This window comes from Mytilus californianus, unplaced genomic scaffold (assembly GCF_021869535.1).
Source record: "Mytilus californianus isolate M0D057914Y unplaced genomic scaffold, xbMytCali1.0.p SCAF_5, whole genome shotgun sequence".
Taxonomy (NCBI): Eukaryota; Metazoa; Mollusca; class Bivalvia; order Mytilida; family Mytilidae; genus Mytilus; species Mytilus californianus.
Window position 1 is genome coordinate 61767089 of NW_026262701.1, and position 19865 is coordinate 61786953.

Genomic DNA, 19865 nt, shown 5'->3' on the forward strand with positions numbered 1-19865 from the left:
AAACGCTAAAATGGAAGATGCAAGATTTCATGTGCTGTAGAATAATCTGCAAGTTTGGTTGAATTGTCAAGCTGTTTGTTGTGGATTAAAACTAGAGGCTCTCAAGAGCCTGTGTCGCTCAAATGATTCTACTTTGGTTTTGGAAATCATGTAAAAATAGATTAAAATCATAACAGATACCCTAATAATGATTGAGGCCAAATTTGGTTTAATATTGGCCCCGTAATTTTAATCAAAAGCAGAAGACTTTTGTAAAGTTTACAGAAATTACCAATAAATTCATTGAAATTTTAGAAAATTATTTTATAAGGACAATAGCTCCAACAAGATGTCAATTGACAATTATGCTCATGTTAACTTATGTGTAGATCTTCTTTTCTTGATTTTTTTGTAGTTTACAGTATATCTCAATCTATAAAGATACATGTATTTAGGTCTTCATCAGCACCTCATAAGGAACATTTATGCCATGTTTGGTTTCATTCCATTCAGTGCTCCTCTAGAAGAAGCATTTGTATGTATTTCCCATAGGGTCTTATGTTAAACTAAGTCCCCTGCTGGTGGCCATCTTGGATGATGGTTCGGCTACAAAGTAACAACTTTGTTTCATTCTATTCAGTGGTTCTCTAGAAGAAAACATTTGTATGTATTTCCCATAGGGTCTTATGTTTAACTTACTCCCCCTGCTGGCACCCATCTTGGATGACAAATCAGCTACAAAGTAACAACACTTGGTCAGCACCTCAAAAGAAACAGTCATACCATGTTTAGTTTCAATCCATTAAGCAGTTTTCTAGAGGAAGACATTTGTATATATTTCCCATAGGGTCCTTTGTTAAACTAAGTCCCGTGTTGGCAGCCATCTTGGTTGATGGATTTGCTACAAAGTAACAACACTTGGTCAGCACCTCATAAGGAACATTCATGCCATGTTTGGTTTCTTTCTATTTAGTGGTTCTTCAAAAGAAGACTTTTGTTTGTATTTCACAAAGGGTCCTTTTTTAAACTAAGTTCCCCACTGGCAGCCATCTTGGATGATTGATTGGCTACAAAGTAACAACGCTTGGTCTGCACCTCATTAGGAACATTCATGCCATGTTTGGTTTCATTCCATTCAGTGGTTCTTTAAAAGAAAACATTTGTATGTATTTCCCATAGGGTCTTATGTTAAACTAAGTCCCCACTGGCTGCCATCTTGGATGATTGATCGCATACAAAGTTACACCACTTGGTCAGCACCTCATAAGTAACATTCATGCCATGTTTTATTTCATTCCATTAAGGGCATTTAGTGGTTCTCTAAAAGAAGACATTTGTATGTATTTCACACAGGGTCCTATGTTAAACTAAGTCCCTCTCTGGCGGCCATCTTGGATGATGGATCGGGTTCAAAGTAACGACACTTGGTCAGCACCTCATAAGGAACATTCATGCCATGTTTGGTTTCATTTCATTCAGTGGTTCTCTAAAAGAAGACATTTGTATGTATTGTCCATAGGGTCCTATGTTAAAAGAAGTCCCCCCGCTGGCTGCCATCTTGGATGATTGATCGCCTACAAAGTTACAACACTTAGTCAGCACCTCATAAGGAACACTCATGCCATGTTTTATTTCATTTCATTCAGTGGTTCTCTAAAAGAAGACATTTGTATGTATTGTCCATAGGGTCCTATGTTAAACGAAGTCCCCCGCTGGCTGCCATCTTGGATGATTGATCGCCTACGAAGTTGCAACACTTGGTCAGCATCTCATAAGGATCATTCATGCCATGTTTTATTTCATTCCATTTAGTGGTTCTCTAAAAGAAGACATTTGTATGTATTGTCCATAGGGTCCTATATTAAACGAAGTCCCCCGCTGGCGGCCATCTTGGATGATGGATCAGCTACAAAGTAACAACACTTGGTCAGCACCTCATAAGGAACATTCATGCCATGTTTGGTTTCATTCCATTCAGTTGTTCTCTAAAAGAAGACATTTGTATGTATTGTCCATAGGGTCCTATGTTAAAAGAAGTCCCCCGCTGGCGGCCATCTTGGATGATGGATCAGCTGCAAAGTAAAACACTTGGTCAGCACCTCATAAGGAATATTCATGCAATGTTTGGTTTAATTCCATTCAGTGTTTCTCTGGAAGAAGTTCAAAATGTAAAAAGTTAACGACGACGACGGACATCGAGACTCCGGACGCTTGACGCCAAGTGATGAGAAAAGCTCACTTGGGCCAGTGTCAGCTAAAAAGTGTGAAATGAACCATATAGACAATGACAAAGAAAACAACGCAAGACAACAGAAGTGATTCCTGTGTGTTGCTGAAGCTGTATTTCTCTATTTATTACAGATTTCAAGATAATAGGCAAAAAAAATAAAATGAAGGGCAATAACTCCTATAAGGAGTCGTCTTACAATTTTGATCGAAATAGACAGTATGAAGATCTTGACAGTACTTCCTTTTTACCCCATGTTCTTTTTTAGCCTTGGTGGGCCATGTTGGTTGGCCAGTAGGATCATTAGACACACCTTTTAAAATAGATACCCCAGGACGACTGATGCCAAGTTTGGTTCAATTTGGTCCAGTTGTTTAAGAGTAGAAAATTTTTGTAAAACTTTTTAGTCACCAGACAACTACGATGGACAGCAAACAACAGACACCAAGTGATGGCATTAAGGCTGACACTGGCTCAAAGTTCCAGGTGAGCTAAATAGCAGTCCAAGTTTATAAAGTAATTATTTTTATGGCCTCTAATCATTACTGAAGTGTTAGAGCAGCTTGGTTATCCTCAAACAGTTGAGAGAAATTGCTATTTAATGGAAAATTAGTCCATATGCCTTTTTCAAATTTTATATGGTATAGGAAATAAACCTGTTTTTGTTTTTAATCATAATTTTGAGGTGGTTATACTTGATACTGTTAATCTTATGCAACTATTTTTTTGTTTTGTTCCACATTCAACATCCAGGTGCATGACAGGAAAGATTACAGACATAAATTTTCAAATTTGACTGGCAGAAGTCATTCTACCTGACATTCACAGATGCAGGTAAATATTACCTATATCTTCAGGTATGCCACATGTGTATGTTATAATAAACTATAGGATAGCTTTAATAAAGATGCTCCTTTTAACCAGATGTGTTTAATCAGGTGTAGCACAAATGGTTTTTATTTTACAAATTATCAGCTATCATAAAATCAGCTTTCTTTGATGTTATAACTTACAATAATTCTGCCTATTTATACAAAACATAGTTAATTGACTTCTACCATTCTTTTCTGTCATATTGTATTTCTTGCAACATCAGTTTTACAGACTTATGTAATTATAATTGACTATATACATAAGTATATATTTTGTTAACACAACAAGATATCGATCATCAGTTTTATTATACTGAGTAACTAATTAAGAATATTGTCAAGGATCTGTTAACATCAGTGACCAGTTATAACATTTTATGCATATAAGTATGTGTACCTTTTGAATTTATACGGCATGCTTCTGATTCATACTAGAAGCTTCTAAGGAGGCTGAATCAATTGCTACCCTGGCAAACATATTCCATTTAATATTTGTATTCACCACTTTCGCAATCAATTTTTTTTTCCAGAAACAAATTTATGTTTTTTCAAATATTCAGCTTTTCCATTGCCTTCATGTGAGATGTCATTATTTAATAAAATAAAAATCAAGATAAAACTAGACATACTGTGAGCAATGCTCACACAATAATATTCCTGCCCCAAAACAAAGAATTGGCAAATTCTATGATTTGCAATTGTATTTGAAACTTAAATTCTTGAGAAAACTATATTGGCTCTTAAAAGCCTGAATTATAACCATTAGAACCATACAAAAATAGTTTTTTGATATCTATTTTTACCTTTTTTCACAGTTAATTTTGCTTTTTTCAGCTTCTGTCTATATTTTTAGTTTTCAAGATAACAGGCAAACATGCCAATTTTGGTGAAAATAGTCATTGTTGAAGTCAGTATAGTGACCTATAGTCGTTAACTTCTGTGTCATTTGATCTCTTGTGGAGAGTTGTCTCATTGGCAATCATACCATATCTTCTTATTTTTATATTCGAGGGCAATAACTTCTTTAAAAAGTCAATTGATAATTGCATTCATATCAACATTTTGTAGATCTTGTACTACTGATCATTATTACCGTTAACATCTTCTGCCTATCTATCATAGTTCAAGATGCTAAAATTGGTGAAAAAAAATTGTCAATTAGGAGCTACAATTTATAAGATATAAGAGATATCTGATAGACAATTTTGACATGATTGCAGGTAGATATTAACATTTGCCCATATCAGATTTTAATGACCTATTGTGATTTTTTAGATACCTATATTCGACATTACTTACATTTTATCCTTATGTTTATATCTCAATTATTTAGCCATCTGGGCTATGTTTATGCTGGGGAGCAATCTTTATAATAGATACCCTAAAGATCATTCATGCAAAGTTTGGTTGAAATTTATAGTGAAGAGAAACAGAGGAAGGACGCCAGGTGATGGTAATGGCTCACACGGACCATTAAGCCAGGTGAGGTAAAATGGCAGTGAGCTAGACTGTAAGAACTAGATGTTGTTAGAATTAAACAAAATGTAGCAAAGAGATACAAGTAAAAATCTATTTTGGTCAGAAATATAGCCTTTTAATATGTTTTATTTTTCTCACTTAATTTCTTAGAGTCCTACCATTGTAAGAACCTTGAATCTAAAATTTTGGGGGCAAATATTGCAACTTACATAAAATCAATTTGGAAGGATCTTTGAAGAACCAACTCTGCTTTATATAAAAATAAGCATTAGATCATTTTCTTTCATTTTGATGACCTAAATCTATTTTTATCAGAAGATTTATTACTCTTAATATTTTTATTTCATGCAAGTAATTATCTATAGTGAACTTAAAGTAATCTCTAACAGTTCATTATTTGTAGGGTTTTTTTAAAATCTAATATATCTTTCAATTTTTCAACTTTTGAATACTGACGGGTGTCTTTGTTCAATGATTTATCAGACACAATATTGTATTGTTTAACTGACTTTAGATAAAAAGTTCTTTATTTTTTTCTATTTTACCATTTACAAGTTTTTTATTAACCACATACAGAATACATGTAAACTACTTTTATATCAGGAATACTGTAAACCAACTAATTTTCACAGGCAATTTATTTTTTCGTGAGTAGAAAAATAATGCAAATATAAATCACTGCAGATATGTAAAACTTGCAATCTTCCTGTATAAAGCCCCACATAAAGTAATCATGGTTTTGAAAAGTATCAGAGTACTGTGAGCAATTTTGAGCTTAGATCATTAACTAAATTTAGAGAGTTGTTTCAATATAATATAATTGATAATTGTAATTCGTATGGATTTAAAAATTTTTTTTAATAAATTATTCTGCACATATATTACATTCATCTGCTTCTGACATGAGGAGGATTACAGTTTCAGCATACTGTCTCTCCTGCAGATGCACAACTATATATCAGCTAATAATGATGTTGTAAAAACTAGATGTGTCAGAACGACACAAATAGCCCCGCTCACAAAAAAAGCTTGAAGCCATTTTAAGGAGTGTAAATTTGAGAATGAAAGTCTGTATAACTGTTATTTTCAAGAAATTTTCAAAGTCCAAAGCCCGTAATTTCGGCACAAATCAGTGGAGCGGAACCAGACGTAAACTTAATTTGTTACTCATCATGGTAGACTCACATATTAAAAATAAGCTCAATATGTGAAGGCCTTTAGAAAAACAGTCTGTATAACTGCTGAGTTACTGCTCTATTCATGAAATTTCAAAGTCCAAAAGCCCATAATTTCGTCAAAAATCAGCGGAGCGGAATCTAGAGTAAACTCGATCTGTAACTCATCATAGTAGTCTCATATACTGAAAATCAGCTCAATATGTGAAGGTGTTTAGAAAAAAAAGTCAGTGTAACTGCTATTTTCATCAAATTTTTAGACCGTAAATATTGGTGTCATATTACTTATTGTAATTTAAAAAATGACATTATTACGAAAACTTAAGTTGATCAATAAACTATGAAAATAAGGCCAAGAACAGACAAACCTTGTCTGACAAATATATACCCCTTACAACCATCCTTTTTCATAAAAAATATTTGATCTAACATTTATTTCAACTGAGAAATTCAACTGTTCACGTAAAACTTGAATGAATGAATACTTTATTCTCATAAAACAAATGTTACAGAAAACTTAACACCAATCAATAAACAAAGAAAATGAAATAGGGGTCAGATGAAACCAGTCAGATGAATATGTATTCATAAAAATCACTCTCTAGTCCATATTAAACTGACCTATGATTTATAGTTACTGAGAAATGGACCAAACCATGAAAATTTTTAAATGTTGATGATAAATGAACCATTAAAATGTGGTTAAGGTTGAATGAACCCTGTTATTTGCTTTACAGCAAAGTTAAGCTAATTTAAGTTAGTTCCAAAAATCTTTGTTTGTCCTAACTATCAAAATACAAAATATGGCTATTCAATTCATAAAAAAAATTATTGTAGACAACTGAAATAAAAATAGTTTAATAACATTACTATATAATAAACATTATTCTCATAACTGCCTATAACGCTTTTCTCAAACTGAGATATAACATAGCAATAATTTATCAACAACACTAAATAACTTTTCTGCTTTTCAATTATAACAAAAATACTTTTAATTTCAGAAAAAAACCCAGAAATGTTTGGCAAAAGAACAACTAAAACAGAGCTGTGCAGTAATACAGAGTGTAAAAACTTTAGAAATGGCTGCTTAACTATTGAGAGAATGTATTTTGCTTTGAGATATACAAAGAAAGACAACTCAGACAACATATGGTTTGTGAGGGGGATTTGTTATTGTACACAAACAAGAAGGCTTGCATACTAAATCATCATGATTGTCAAAAATTTTTCACTTAATGAATTATTACTATCGTTAAAATTTCAAATAAAAATACTATCATTAAAATTTTAAAGTGGCATTAGCTATCAAATTCATGTACACCGATTTGGCTCAAATTCTCATATTTGATTTATAACATACTAAAACATATATCCAAATTACAAAAAGTCTAAAATAAACAATTAACAATGCATGGACTCAATAATATGTATCAACATTTCATGTGTATTTTTGTCTAGACGTCATCTAATCAACCAATCGAGATGACCTCCGAAGACTGCAGACGGTCATATAACCTGATATAAACATAAATATAAATATAAACAGATAGTGACCATGTGCAATTGGATTTTTCTAGATTTGTTTGATTTCATATTGCAGGTTAAGAAGTTTGTTTATCATCGTTTTTACCTGTATAAGAATGATTTTTTGTGGATCGAATCAGTCAACCAAATGGTTCGTCCTTGTTTCACTTTCAATGTTTACATTCATTTCCTTTTTATAGCTAAATACATGCGTAACCCATCTCCAGCTAAGGATTTAAATTAAAGGTCACATGGATATGGATTAAATGAGGTCGAATTATTCATTTGCAAGTGAATAATTCATCAGCGATGTTTCTTAGGTTATTTTGGCCAAATTGAACCTAATTGGCTGCTAAAAGCAAATTATTATTTCACTATATCACAGGGGTATCATGGCTAACTTTTTCCAGATATTTCTGTATTAAATTTACATATTTCATGTTAAAACACAAAATTTCATTTTCAATACTTTCTTGAAAACATAGCACATCTTTCAAACAAAAATATTTTTTTTCCAAAATGTTCCTTTATTTATAGAATATAGACCTTTAAGTAATTCCCTATTACTGAAGGCTGATTGCAATAAATTATTGTGAAATCATACAATTATTGGTTATAAAAAACTGCAGACGGTTTTCTTGCCAATGCATGGTGATGCAGAAAAAAATTCTATTGTTGATTTTTTGTTGTTTCAATTAAGATATAACAAGCTTGAAGCAGTACAAAGTCTATTGCAAAAGTGCTTATTTCTAAGCTAGAAACCCTGTTACACCCTAAACAATCATCATATAGCATTAAAACCTGGGGTTTCTGTGCACATCTATCTTGTAAATTCTGACACACAATCAGTTACAAAATCTTTAAAAGATGAGGGGATGACATACTTTTGGGATATATGGGATATAGCGTTTAAAAAAAAATGGGATGTGGGATATTGCGATTAAAAAAAGGGGGGCCTATTTTTTTAAATGCTGGAGATCCCATTTCCCTTTTTTTTTGGGGGGGGCCTAATGCTACATAGTTGTGCAGCAATTCCTGCCTATATAAAAAACTATATACAAATGACAGTCATAAACAAATTTATTGATGATAGAAAAGTAAACAGTTTTCATTTGCCTTGAATTTTTATACGCCACAGTTTTTGTGTGTGTAAATATGCAGCATGTTTGGTTTCCTTTGTAAATACTTTCAAATTCAAGCTACTTATTTGATAATGTTATTGACTTTTCTGCGAACTTTGGATGCTTATAACAAGCAACTTTGTGAAAACAAGGCATTAAATTTGGATGCATTATTATCTGCCCTTGCTACTGTTTATCACCTTTAAGAACTACCACTTTGTCTCTATCTTCTTACTTTCTGCAGGAGAATAGTAAAAACAGTTTATCTATTTTGTATACTTGTTTAATATTTCAAATAGCTCCAACAAAGATTGTATATCTGAACTGTACTATAAAGACTTTTAGTCCTGATCTATTGGATGCTTTATGTATAGGATGATTTTTTACAATAGGCAAACAATCATATAGCTAATGTGATGTAACATTTGAGTGAAAGTTTTTTTTAAGCAGAACATCTTAACTATTACATTACATTGATATTACTTCCCTAAATTAAGATTTACCCTCTTTTTTTAGACAGGGGGTAATGTTTCAATGGTTTGTTAAAAAGGAAAGTAATATTTGTGGGTTGATTGTCAATGTTAATATAAAAGTAAGAAGATGTGGCCTGGTATGACTGCCAATGAGACAACTATCCAGAGACCAAATGATGTAGAAGTTAGCAACCATAGGTCACCATACGACCTTCAACAATGAGCAAACCCATACCGCATAGCAAGCTATAAAAGAACACATGACATATGTAAAAAATTGAAACGAGAAAACTAATGCCCTGATTTATGTACAAAACATTTAATGAAAAACAAATATGATATGCATTCACAAACAACAACTGCTGAATTACAGGTTTCTGACTTGTGTGTCTTGTTATCTTACTTTTGAATAAAGAGCTGAGAACCAAAATCAAATTAAAAAACCAAACAGAATATTATCCACTCTTTATGTAATGAAGTTTCATAACTTGTGACCAGAATCACAAGTGTAAGAAAAAGTAGAATCTACTATTTTTGAATTGTAAAACTTATTACCTGGGAAGCGGAGCAAGTGCCAAATGCTTTGAAGATGACATCTACTATCCTCTGTGATGTCAAAACATTCCCTCCAACAACTGCAGCATTTTCTGAAGGATCTAATATACTACCTTTTGGTATAATGGTAGTAACTGGTTTTAAACAACCCTAAAAAATAAACATGTTATGCAGTTTTTCAACATTGTTAATGAGCTATTGTATGCATTTTAAAGTTGTATTGGGAAATTAAAGAAGCATATACAAGTGCTGTCATTAGCTGATTAGTTAAGTTCTGCATCCTTATCATATGTTATAAAGCAACTTATTTATTTATTATGCATGGTCATATTGTTGATTTGGAAATTCATCTGCACTAATAGAGCGAACCATTGATATTTGTCCATTTTTGTTTGGGGTGTGTATATTCAAGGTCTACACATTTTGTAAATGTTGTCTTTATGTTCTCAGTGTACTGTGACTTCCATTTTGGAACACCACTTGATGACAGGACATGTTTTGTATGTTTATTTTGTTTTCTATATTAATTCTTCACTTTTGAAAGGACATGATCTATTACAGAATGAATTCTGCACATATACATTCTATTTTTTCATAAAACTAATAATGCATCTAATAGAAGCTTAGAGTATTGTTTGAACTTCTGATCATGTTCCAAGATTTTTGAAAATTTACTTAGAAAATATTGCTACAAATGACAAAGCATGATGTAAACTCCACTTCAAAATAATAATTCTTTGATATCAAACCAGAAAGACCTTAAAAATCCTTCATATTTTTGGCAGATGTCAATGAGACATAATTTGCGGTTCCTATCATTTGACCTTTAAGCGTTTTACAAAGAATTTATATTTTTTGCCTTGTAGCAACTATTTTAACCATGGTGTTCGAAAAACAGAAGTCACAGTACATCAAGAAAGTGAAGGCACATTTACATAGTGTGGTCTAGTTGCAACTTTAATCTTCAATTTTTCCAAACACTAAGATAAGTTGACACCTATAGTGTCAAGCCATGCAATGACTAAAAAAGACTTGAACTTGAATAATACATGTTATATAACAATAGCTATAAAGCTAGTTATTCTACCTGATTAAGTGGAACATCATGACCAACCATACAACGTAGACAGTATATTAAAGCTGACAGAGTTACTGCCCTTGGTGCATTACAGTTTCCATGAACTTCATATGATGAGCCAGTAAAATCTACAATTGCTGTACCCTTAAATAATAATAAAAACATTTAAATAGGAATTACATATAAACATTTGCATTTTGTTAAAATCATTTCTATTTTAACACAGCAAAGTCAGAAAAACCTTTTAAGTTATAACGTAAAACAAGGATCAAAAGGAAATAATTATAGACATGCATAATTTTATTTCTGAAAGACATTATTTGTTAGATTTTTGATAATTTTTGATTTTCAAATTCAAGATGCTATAAGAAGTGACCTTATCTTTACATTTTCTTCAATCTTGAAAATGTAAAAAATACTGCCCTTCAAGGGAAATTAAATGAACTATGATTTCCTTGTCATTTGAAGATTTTAGTGGAAATGGAGCTAGGAAAGGCAAATACAGATTTCCTCATGGATCTTTTCAATTAAAACACAAGTAAAATTATCCATTTTCTTGTTTGATTTATCACCTACCTTTTTGCAGTTAAGGTTAGCATGCAGAGGAAAGTTTGCAAAATATGTACTTATAATATTATTCCTTTAAACTGAATTTTTGTGCACTTTGATTTCCAAAGAAGTACTTGAGTATGCTAGATTCATATGAGACCTGAGCACATGTTATTTCTAAATGGATATCCCGTCTATTCAGGTATTCAGCTATTTGCTCAATGCTCACACTATTCCAGCAAATTTCAAAATGAAAAATACAAATAAAACATCAATCATTTTAAAGCTACTTGATTCACAGTAATTCATGTCATCTTAATTTTACCAATTGCATATTCCTGTCGTTCACTTGATATAAAATAATTTTAAACCTTTTCCTCATCAATATCCACCCTGATAGCAATTTTGGCACCATCATCCATGCTATCTTCTGCCATCAGACTGGTACTTCCTGTTTTACTTCTGGTATCTTTTGCAATTTCTCTTAACATTTCCTGTACAGCTATTTCAGCATTATGCTTAAAAAAATTTTAAAAAATGGATCTATTATTCAAATGGCCAAAATCCACAGAATGTACATTAAACAATGGAGACTGGTCTACAATGAACAATTAAATATATGAAAAGTTTTAATATAAAATGTAAATGACTAAGTTCCAAGTCTAGAAAATGGAAAAACAATCCTCAAACAATATAACGTACCATAATATCAGGTGCATAACTTCATATTAATGTATGCAATCTTCAAGGACTTGGGTTGAAAACTGTAGGAGGAATTGATTACATTAAATAGGTACCATCTTTTTTGTTAAATTGCTAAAAAAAGTTCCTATGTCAAGAAAAGAAAAATTAAAATCATTCCTCAAACATTTTCTATAATACCAGGTGCACAACTTCACGTTGTGAGCAATCAGTCTGTTTAGTTTTAAGATCTACACAATTTACACAAAATTGGTACAGTCTTTTGAAAATTTCGCTGAAAAATGACCAAGTTCCCAAGTCTAGAAAAATGGAAAAAAAATTCCTCAATCAATTTCATGACAGCAGGTGAACAACTTCAATATTTGTGTAATCCTTCTGTGAAGTTTCAAGGATTTGGATTGAAAATGTAGAAGGAATTGATTACACAAAATAGGTACCAACTTTTCCAAACCATCCTCATGACATCACCATACTATAAGTTGGTTTTGCACTTTATGAAAGACAATTATAACCTCAAACAACAGATTTTTCACCTTATTTGTACTGCGTCACCCAGGCAAGGTTTATCTTTGGACAGTTCAGGCCCTTTTGGCTTTTATGGTCTCTGATGTTTAATTATTTTTAGCTTTCCAAACTTTTTGTTTAAAGCATATCTAATGATGGTTTTTCCAGAAAAATGTGTTATCCATATACAATTTGTATCATACATTTTTGTACAGTGCCAGTACAGCTGGTGGTGGTTATAATTAGCCTAGTAGCAATGTTTGTTATTGGCAATGATTTAAATGATACATGTATTTAAATTTTCAATTCATACATTTTGAAATTGTGCGAAAACTAAGTTGACCTTTGAAATAGAAATAGAAACATGAAACATAAACTCAATAATTCTATAATCCTACTCTTTAAAAATAAATGGGAAATGTGTCCATGGGACACAGATGATGCCCCCACTAGCATATCATATAAAGTTATAAAGGGAAATAACTGAAGAACGGTTAAAGTGACGCTACCCAAATTTGTACTTGATCCGAGTTTTGTGGTAATAAGCAATGTGTATAAGTTTCATAACATTTGGTTGAGGCAAACTTACGTTAGAGAACGGATACGAAAAATTCAGCAATTTTTCCATCTGTAAAGGGGCATAACTCTAGAACGGTTAAAGTGACGCCACCAAAATTCAAACTTGATCTGTGTTTTGTGGTAAAAAGCATTGTGTATAAGTTTCATAACATTTGGTTTAGGCAAAATTTAGTTCAGGCAAACTAAATTTAGAGAACTGAAACCAACTTTGGGACGTACGGACGGACGTACAGACGGACAAGGGTAAAACTTAATGCCCCCTCCGCTACAGCGGGGGCATAAAAACAGATCGTTGTAAACTGTATCAAGTATATTTGGCACAGGATATACTAATATTACAGCTTGAAAACCAAGGTAATATACATTAAATATACTACCTTACAATGATTCATAGATAGAATATAGTTCCCTTTCTTCGTACTTGAAAAGAAATGAAAACCCAATCAATAAATCATGAAATAGAGGCCATAATCAGGTTAACCCCATCAGCAAACATGGATTTATACATTACAACTAATGTATAATTTACATTTCTAGAATGACACTACCATTAGGATCTAAACAGTGTACAATGTCATATGACTCTTTTTCCAAACACATTAACAAAATCAAGACAACTCTTTCTCCAAACAAAATCAACAATAGACATCAGTATTGCCTGCCATGAAGCAAAATTGAAAACTAGAATTTGATTGACTATGCATAAAGATGACACAGATATAACATACTTAAAACCTTTTGAAATGATCTTTCCAGAAAATGTTAAATTATACAATATTTTTGGTTTGATTGTAGTGAGACTTGGAGATCCAGTCTGCTTGAACATAAGATGTATGGATGCTAATGCAACAGAATATCATTATATCATCAAAAATATCAAAAAATGTACATAGAACCAAAAGTTACCACACTTGGTTCGTTACCACACTTGGTTCCTAATTCAAAAACTGTCCACATTATTAAATTTTATATACTAAATGAAAATTTCAGTCAATGAGGAAAATTTTGTGGACTAGATAACCAACATGACACTGAGATGTAATGGCATGCAAATAGCTATGAACATAAAATGAGACTGTTCTATCAAACCGAATTACCACAAAACTTTAACTAAATGAGAATTTCAGTAAATGTTATGTGTTAGAATGTGGAACAGGGATATATAATCTGGAGGGAATTGGAATGTGATGATGCTAAGGCAACTGCATCCTGAATTTCAATTAACAATTATAATTCACTACCAAAAGTTTGAAAACATCCACAACTGTTAGAAAAAATATTATTCATGTCTTGCACATGAAAGACTAAAAAATAACAAAGCCAAATAAAACCAAAAGGTTCTGTAAACTGAACATATTATTTGCACTGGTAACAGAGTATTGATTTCTATCTGAAAGGACTTACCTGAATATGCTTCATATAAGCCTGCACTACATTTAGCCCATATTCATCTATCAAAGAATTGATAAGTCTTATACCCTACAAATATATAAAGATGAAAGTCACACAATCATAAATTTTTAATGTTTAACAATATTTTCCAAATTTTCATGAGGTCAAGGTCAGATGAAACATGCCAGACAGACATGTACACATTACAATCATACCATACAACAAATACATCAGCTGTATTGCTTATATTATCTGACAAAAAGACCAAACCATAAAAACTTAATATTGACTAATGAACCATGAAAATAAGGTCAAGGTCAGATGAAACCTGCCAGTCAGACATGGACATTTTACAATTATTCTATACACCAAAGATAGTTGACCTATTGCTTATAGTATCTGAGATATGGACTTGACCACAAAATCTTAACCTAGATCACTGATCCATGAAATGAGGTCGAGGTCAGGTAAACCGTCTGAATGACATGTAGACCTTGCAAGGATCCCATATATCTAATATAGCTGTCCTTTTACTCATAATAAGTCAGTATTTAACATATCAAACAAGAATGCACACGCTGAAATGTCTCGCATGCTTTTCTCATGATTGAACTCAAAGTCTGCAATATGAAAGTTTTACTACAAGTATCACTTAAACTTAACATATGGACTTGACCCAAAAACTTAACCTTGATCACTGATCCATGAAATGAGGTCAGGCATTAAGAAAAATCTTCTGCATTATTTAATGATTGTAAAATTTGACAAGAATTTCCCATGTGAATAAATGCAGTTTTGTATGAAAATATCTTTATGAATTAACTTTCTTGTAAAACTTGATAAGCTAGTTTTTCTCTTTTTACTGTAACTTATTTATTAAAGAGAAATCCAATAATTTAATTAAAATATGTTTACTAGATTTTGCAGTGGAAGGGATTGAAATTTGTTTTTGTTGTCATTTTTTCAATTCAACACAGCTGGTCATTTTAAGACACAAAGCAATTTTCAGGCCAAAATTGAACATAACCTTAATATAAGGATTACCTACACTAAACTCTAACCAATACAAAAAAGAGGATGTGGTATGACTGCCAATGAGACAACTCTTCACAAGAGACCAAATGACACAGAAATTAACAACTATAGGTCACCGTACGGCCTTCAACAATGAGCAAAGCCCATACCGCATAGTCAGCTATAAAAGGCCCCGAAAAGACAAATGTAAAACAATTCAAACGAGAAAACTAAAGGCCTAATTTATGTACAAAATAAAATGCTCCGCTGGGCGCAGCTTGATACGACCGCAGAGGTCGAACCCTGAACAGTTGGGGCAAGTATGGACACAACATTCAAGCTTGATACAGCACTGAATTTGGATTGTGATTAAATATTTGACACAGCATAGGTTTCTGACACAGAATGAATGTGGTCTAAGAACTTAAAATTTTTTAATTTACCTATTCAAACCATATCATTATTATTTGCCTTTATATATAAATCAGAAATAACCAATTAAAAATGGAAAATTTTAAAGAAAAAAAAGGAAAAAAAATCCCTCCCCCAAATTTTTTGAACCCCCTTTTGATTCATCACCCCCAAACTCAATCTCAGCCTTCCCTTTGTGGTATGGTACCTTGCAGTACAATTTCAGAGAGATCCATACACTTGAACACAAGTTATTGTCTGGAAACTAGAAAAATGCTGATTTTTTGGCCCCTTTTTGACCCCAAATTCCTAAACGTTTAGGGCAATTACCCCCAAACTCAAACCCAGCTTTCCCTTTGTGATATGGAACCTTGTAGTACAATTTCATAAAGATCCATACACTTACACAAATGTTATGTCCTGAAACTAGAAAAATGCTTGTTTTTTGCCCCTTTTTGGCCCCTAATTCCTAAAATTTTGAGGCAATTACCCCCAAAATCAATCCAAGCCTTCCCTTTGTGGTATGGTACCTTGCAGTACAATTTCAGAGAGATCCATACACTTGACCACAAGTTATTGTCTGGAAACTAAAAAAATGCTTATTTTTGGCCCCTTATTCCTTAACGTTTTGGGCAATTACCCCCAAACTCAATTCCAGCTATCCCTTTGTGATATGGAACCTTGTAGTACAATTTCAGAAAGATCCATACACTTACACACAAGTTATTGTCATGAAACTAGAAAAATGCTTGTTTTTTGCCCCTTTTTTGGCCCCTAATTCCTAAAATTTTGAGGCAATTACCCCCAAAATCAATCCCAGCATTCCCTTTGTGATATGAAACCTTGTGGTACAATGTCAGAGAGATCCATACACTAACACACAAGTTATGTCTGGAAGTTACAAAAATGCTTATTTTTGGCCCCTAATTCTTTAACTGTTGGTACCATAATCCCCAAAATCAATCCAACCGTCCTTTTGTGGTATTGAACCTTATGGTAAAATTTCATAGAGATCCATTCACTTAAACTAAAGTTAGAGTGCGAAAACCAAAGAGTCTTCGGACTACGACGACGCCAACGTCATACCAATATACGACCGCAAAATTTTTTTGCGGTCGTATAAAAATGAACGAAAAACAAATATGTAACCCATCAACAAATGACAACCACTAAACCACAAGACTACCTTGACTTCGTAAATCTGTTTTTTAAATACACCATTTAATTAAGTTAAATATCCCGAGATTATATGACAAAAAAATCTAAAAAGAGATTATTACATGTTAGTGTATCACATTAACATTTGACTGTCTCATATATATTTTGTCACCATATATATGCATAGTACGTAGAGTGGACAACCTATAATATGTATAATCAGCTTCTGATTTCATACCTTTTGATTGGCTGCTACCTGCGCTTTAAGATCACTTAAATTATCATGAAGATTACGTGTTCCACTACTACCAGGAATATGTCCAGGTGCATTCAATGCATCAGTCACAGCTTAGTAATGAGAAATAAAATGTTATGTTAATATGGTTACAGAATTGTAATTATGGAACATATTAACATACTGCTAACAAACAAATTTTCCACACAATATCTATTTTTGTGACTTTTGCAAATTGAATGATCATGAATTTGTCCTATGAATTATGATCATCTCTTCTATCAATACATGACAAAGATAGAAAATTGCGAAATTAATAGTTTCAAAGTTGACTTAAAAGGGCTAAATAAAAAAGGATATTGAAAATAACTTGGTTTATATTACTATCTGTTGATCATAAAAAAAACTGATGTTAAAATTCTATACTGATTCAATGACTCTATTCAAGTTGTGGGAAAAAACAATGGTTGAAGACATCAACTATGTTGAGGACATTTAGGATTGCAAATATTTCTAGTCTCTGAAATGTTATCAATTCACAAGAAAAGAAAATTGTTGAATGACTTTTGGTGAAATAATGAGATCAAATACACATCATCACAAAATATTCTACCAAAAAAATAATAGCTTATGATACAAGACATAAGAAGAAATATGTTCACAACGTATTATCCTGTATCTTGGCATACAAAGAGTTAAAAGATATAATACTATAATACAGGGGAAAGCATAATACCATTACACATTGGGTGCCACATGTGGAGCAGAATCTGCTTACCCTTCTGGAGCACCTGAGACCATCCCTAACTTTTGGTGGGGTTTATGTTGCTCATTCTTTAGTTTTCTATGTTGTGTTTTGTAGATTGTTTTTTGTCTTTTATTCATTGTGAGTTTTTGCCATGGCATTGTGAGTTTTTATACCCATTATAAGTTTGAATTGTATAGGTTGAAAATGAAAGAGTTACTGTGGATTCATTTATTTTCGTGGGTATCAATTTTCGTGGATTGAGGAAAACTTGCATTTCCGTGGATATTTGATTTCGTGGTTTTGTCAATGTCTAGGTACAAGACAATAGAAGATTTGTAATTCGTTGAACATTTGAATTCGTGGTTCACATGTACCCACGAAACCCACGAAAATTGATATCCAACGAATAATAATGAATCCACAGTAGAAGAAATAAGTTAAAATTGGGTGAAAAAAAAATCTACAATATAGAATTGATATTTTTGCCCCTTTGCCCCTTTAAGTTTTTATGAATGTCTGTTTTTTTAGATGGTTGTTGGTTGAACCTGTAGATCTTAAGTAGTTCTAATAAAATGATTGACTAATTTTGTAGATTCAGGACAATTTAGAGCTTGACATATAGTTTAGACATAGTTTATCATTGATGATTGTATGTTTACCTCTATATGTTTTATGTGTTGTATTGTTGAGTTGCTGTCTCATTGATGTAAAGCCTCATTTAATTTTTTGTTGATACTGATCACAGAATTTAACAAATGGGACACCAGAAAAGCAACACATATGTCTCTAACTACAAGAATTTTATCAACATCTAATGAGGAGAATATTACATACTCTATAAAGTAAGAGTTTCTTAAGTATAAATTTATGAGTCTTATACCTTTTTCTTGAAACACTCCATTTTTCACAAGTTCAAATGATTTAAAAACAGCTCCCTCTTCATGTATTGATTTAGAATGAGGTGGCATTGACCCAGGTGTTATGCCACCTATATCAGCATGATGGCCACGACTTGCCACAAAAAATACTGCCTTTTCTTCTGACTTGTAGAAAACCTGTAATCAGAAATCAGTCAAAGTTGTTATGAGAGAAAAGTTTTTTTCATGATATATTATAATATTTGCACTTGCAGACAATGTAGAAATCCTTTGTACTTTTATGCCTTTATTGCAAACCCAATGAAAGTTTTCCACAGTGCCATCTCTATCTGGTCAAGGTATTTAAACTTTTGTAAGTTCACCTGTCCTATTCAATAAATACAATAGCTTTTGTTCTCTGTGTAGTTTATACTCTGGGACCTTTAAATTTCTTCTAAGAGAAATCTATCACTCATTGATTAATTTACCTGAGTAAAAAAAAATCTTCTAAATAGACGAAAATACATGTTTTATACTCAAAACTGCATGTGATGTTGTATTTATTCAATATTAATAAGATATTTTCAGTTTGATGAATGTAAACAGTGATTCAAACATTAATAAAAGTTGATTTCTGACAAAACTTTAGAATTTGTTTTTTTGTGCGTGTTTGACAAATAAAAACTTGAAAATTATGATGTTCAAATTAAGACCTACTTATATGTATTATATAACTAAACAAAAACAAAAAAAATGCAAATTTCAATGGGAACATTACTTAAACTTTTGTTAGAAAACAATTTTTTATGATTAAATCAGTGTTTATATTGAAAAGATTGATAATATATTATCAATTTTGAATAAATACATCATCACAGGCAGTTAATGAGTATAAAAAAAGTATTTTTGTGTATATATAAGAAAATTTGTTCATGACTCAAGTAAATTAATCAATGAATGATAGATTTCTCTTAGAAGAAATTTAAAGGTCCCAGTGAATAAACTACACAGATAACAATAGCTATTGTATTCATTTGATGGGACAAGAGAACTTACAAAAGTTTAAATACCTTGACCAGATAGAGATGGCACTATGGAAAACTTTCATTGGGTTCGCAATAATTATACCACTATCAGATGACTATACAAATTGAAAAAAACTTATCCTGGAATGAAATATAATATGAAAAGGAAGACATTTTACTCTACTTAGACATCCAAACATTTTGA

At 32.0% G+C, this 19865-nt stretch overlaps 1 protein-coding gene across 2 annotated transcripts in view; it reads right to left on the minus strand.

Moving 5' to 3' along the window:
* Positions 1 to 19865, minus strand: part of LOC127701135 (5-oxoprolinase-like) — a 144747-nt gene that overhangs the window by 58094 nt on the left and 66788 nt on the right. For both annotated transcript variants that reach the window (XM_052204928.1, XM_052204927.1), the window contains exons 25-30: positions 18659 to 18833; positions 17034 to 17143; positions 14225 to 14299; positions 11407 to 11553; positions 10496 to 10630; positions 9409 to 9558 (exon numbers count right to left, since the gene is read on the minus strand). In XM_052204928.1, coding sequence (XP_052060888.1) covers positions 9409 to 9558; positions 10496 to 10630; positions 11407 to 11553; positions 14225 to 14299; positions 17034 to 17143; positions 18659 to 18833 — 792 coding nt within the window. The remainder of the gene's footprint in view (positions 1 to 9408; positions 9559 to 10495; positions 10631 to 11406; positions 11554 to 14224; positions 14300 to 17033; positions 17144 to 18658; positions 18834 to 19865) is intronic.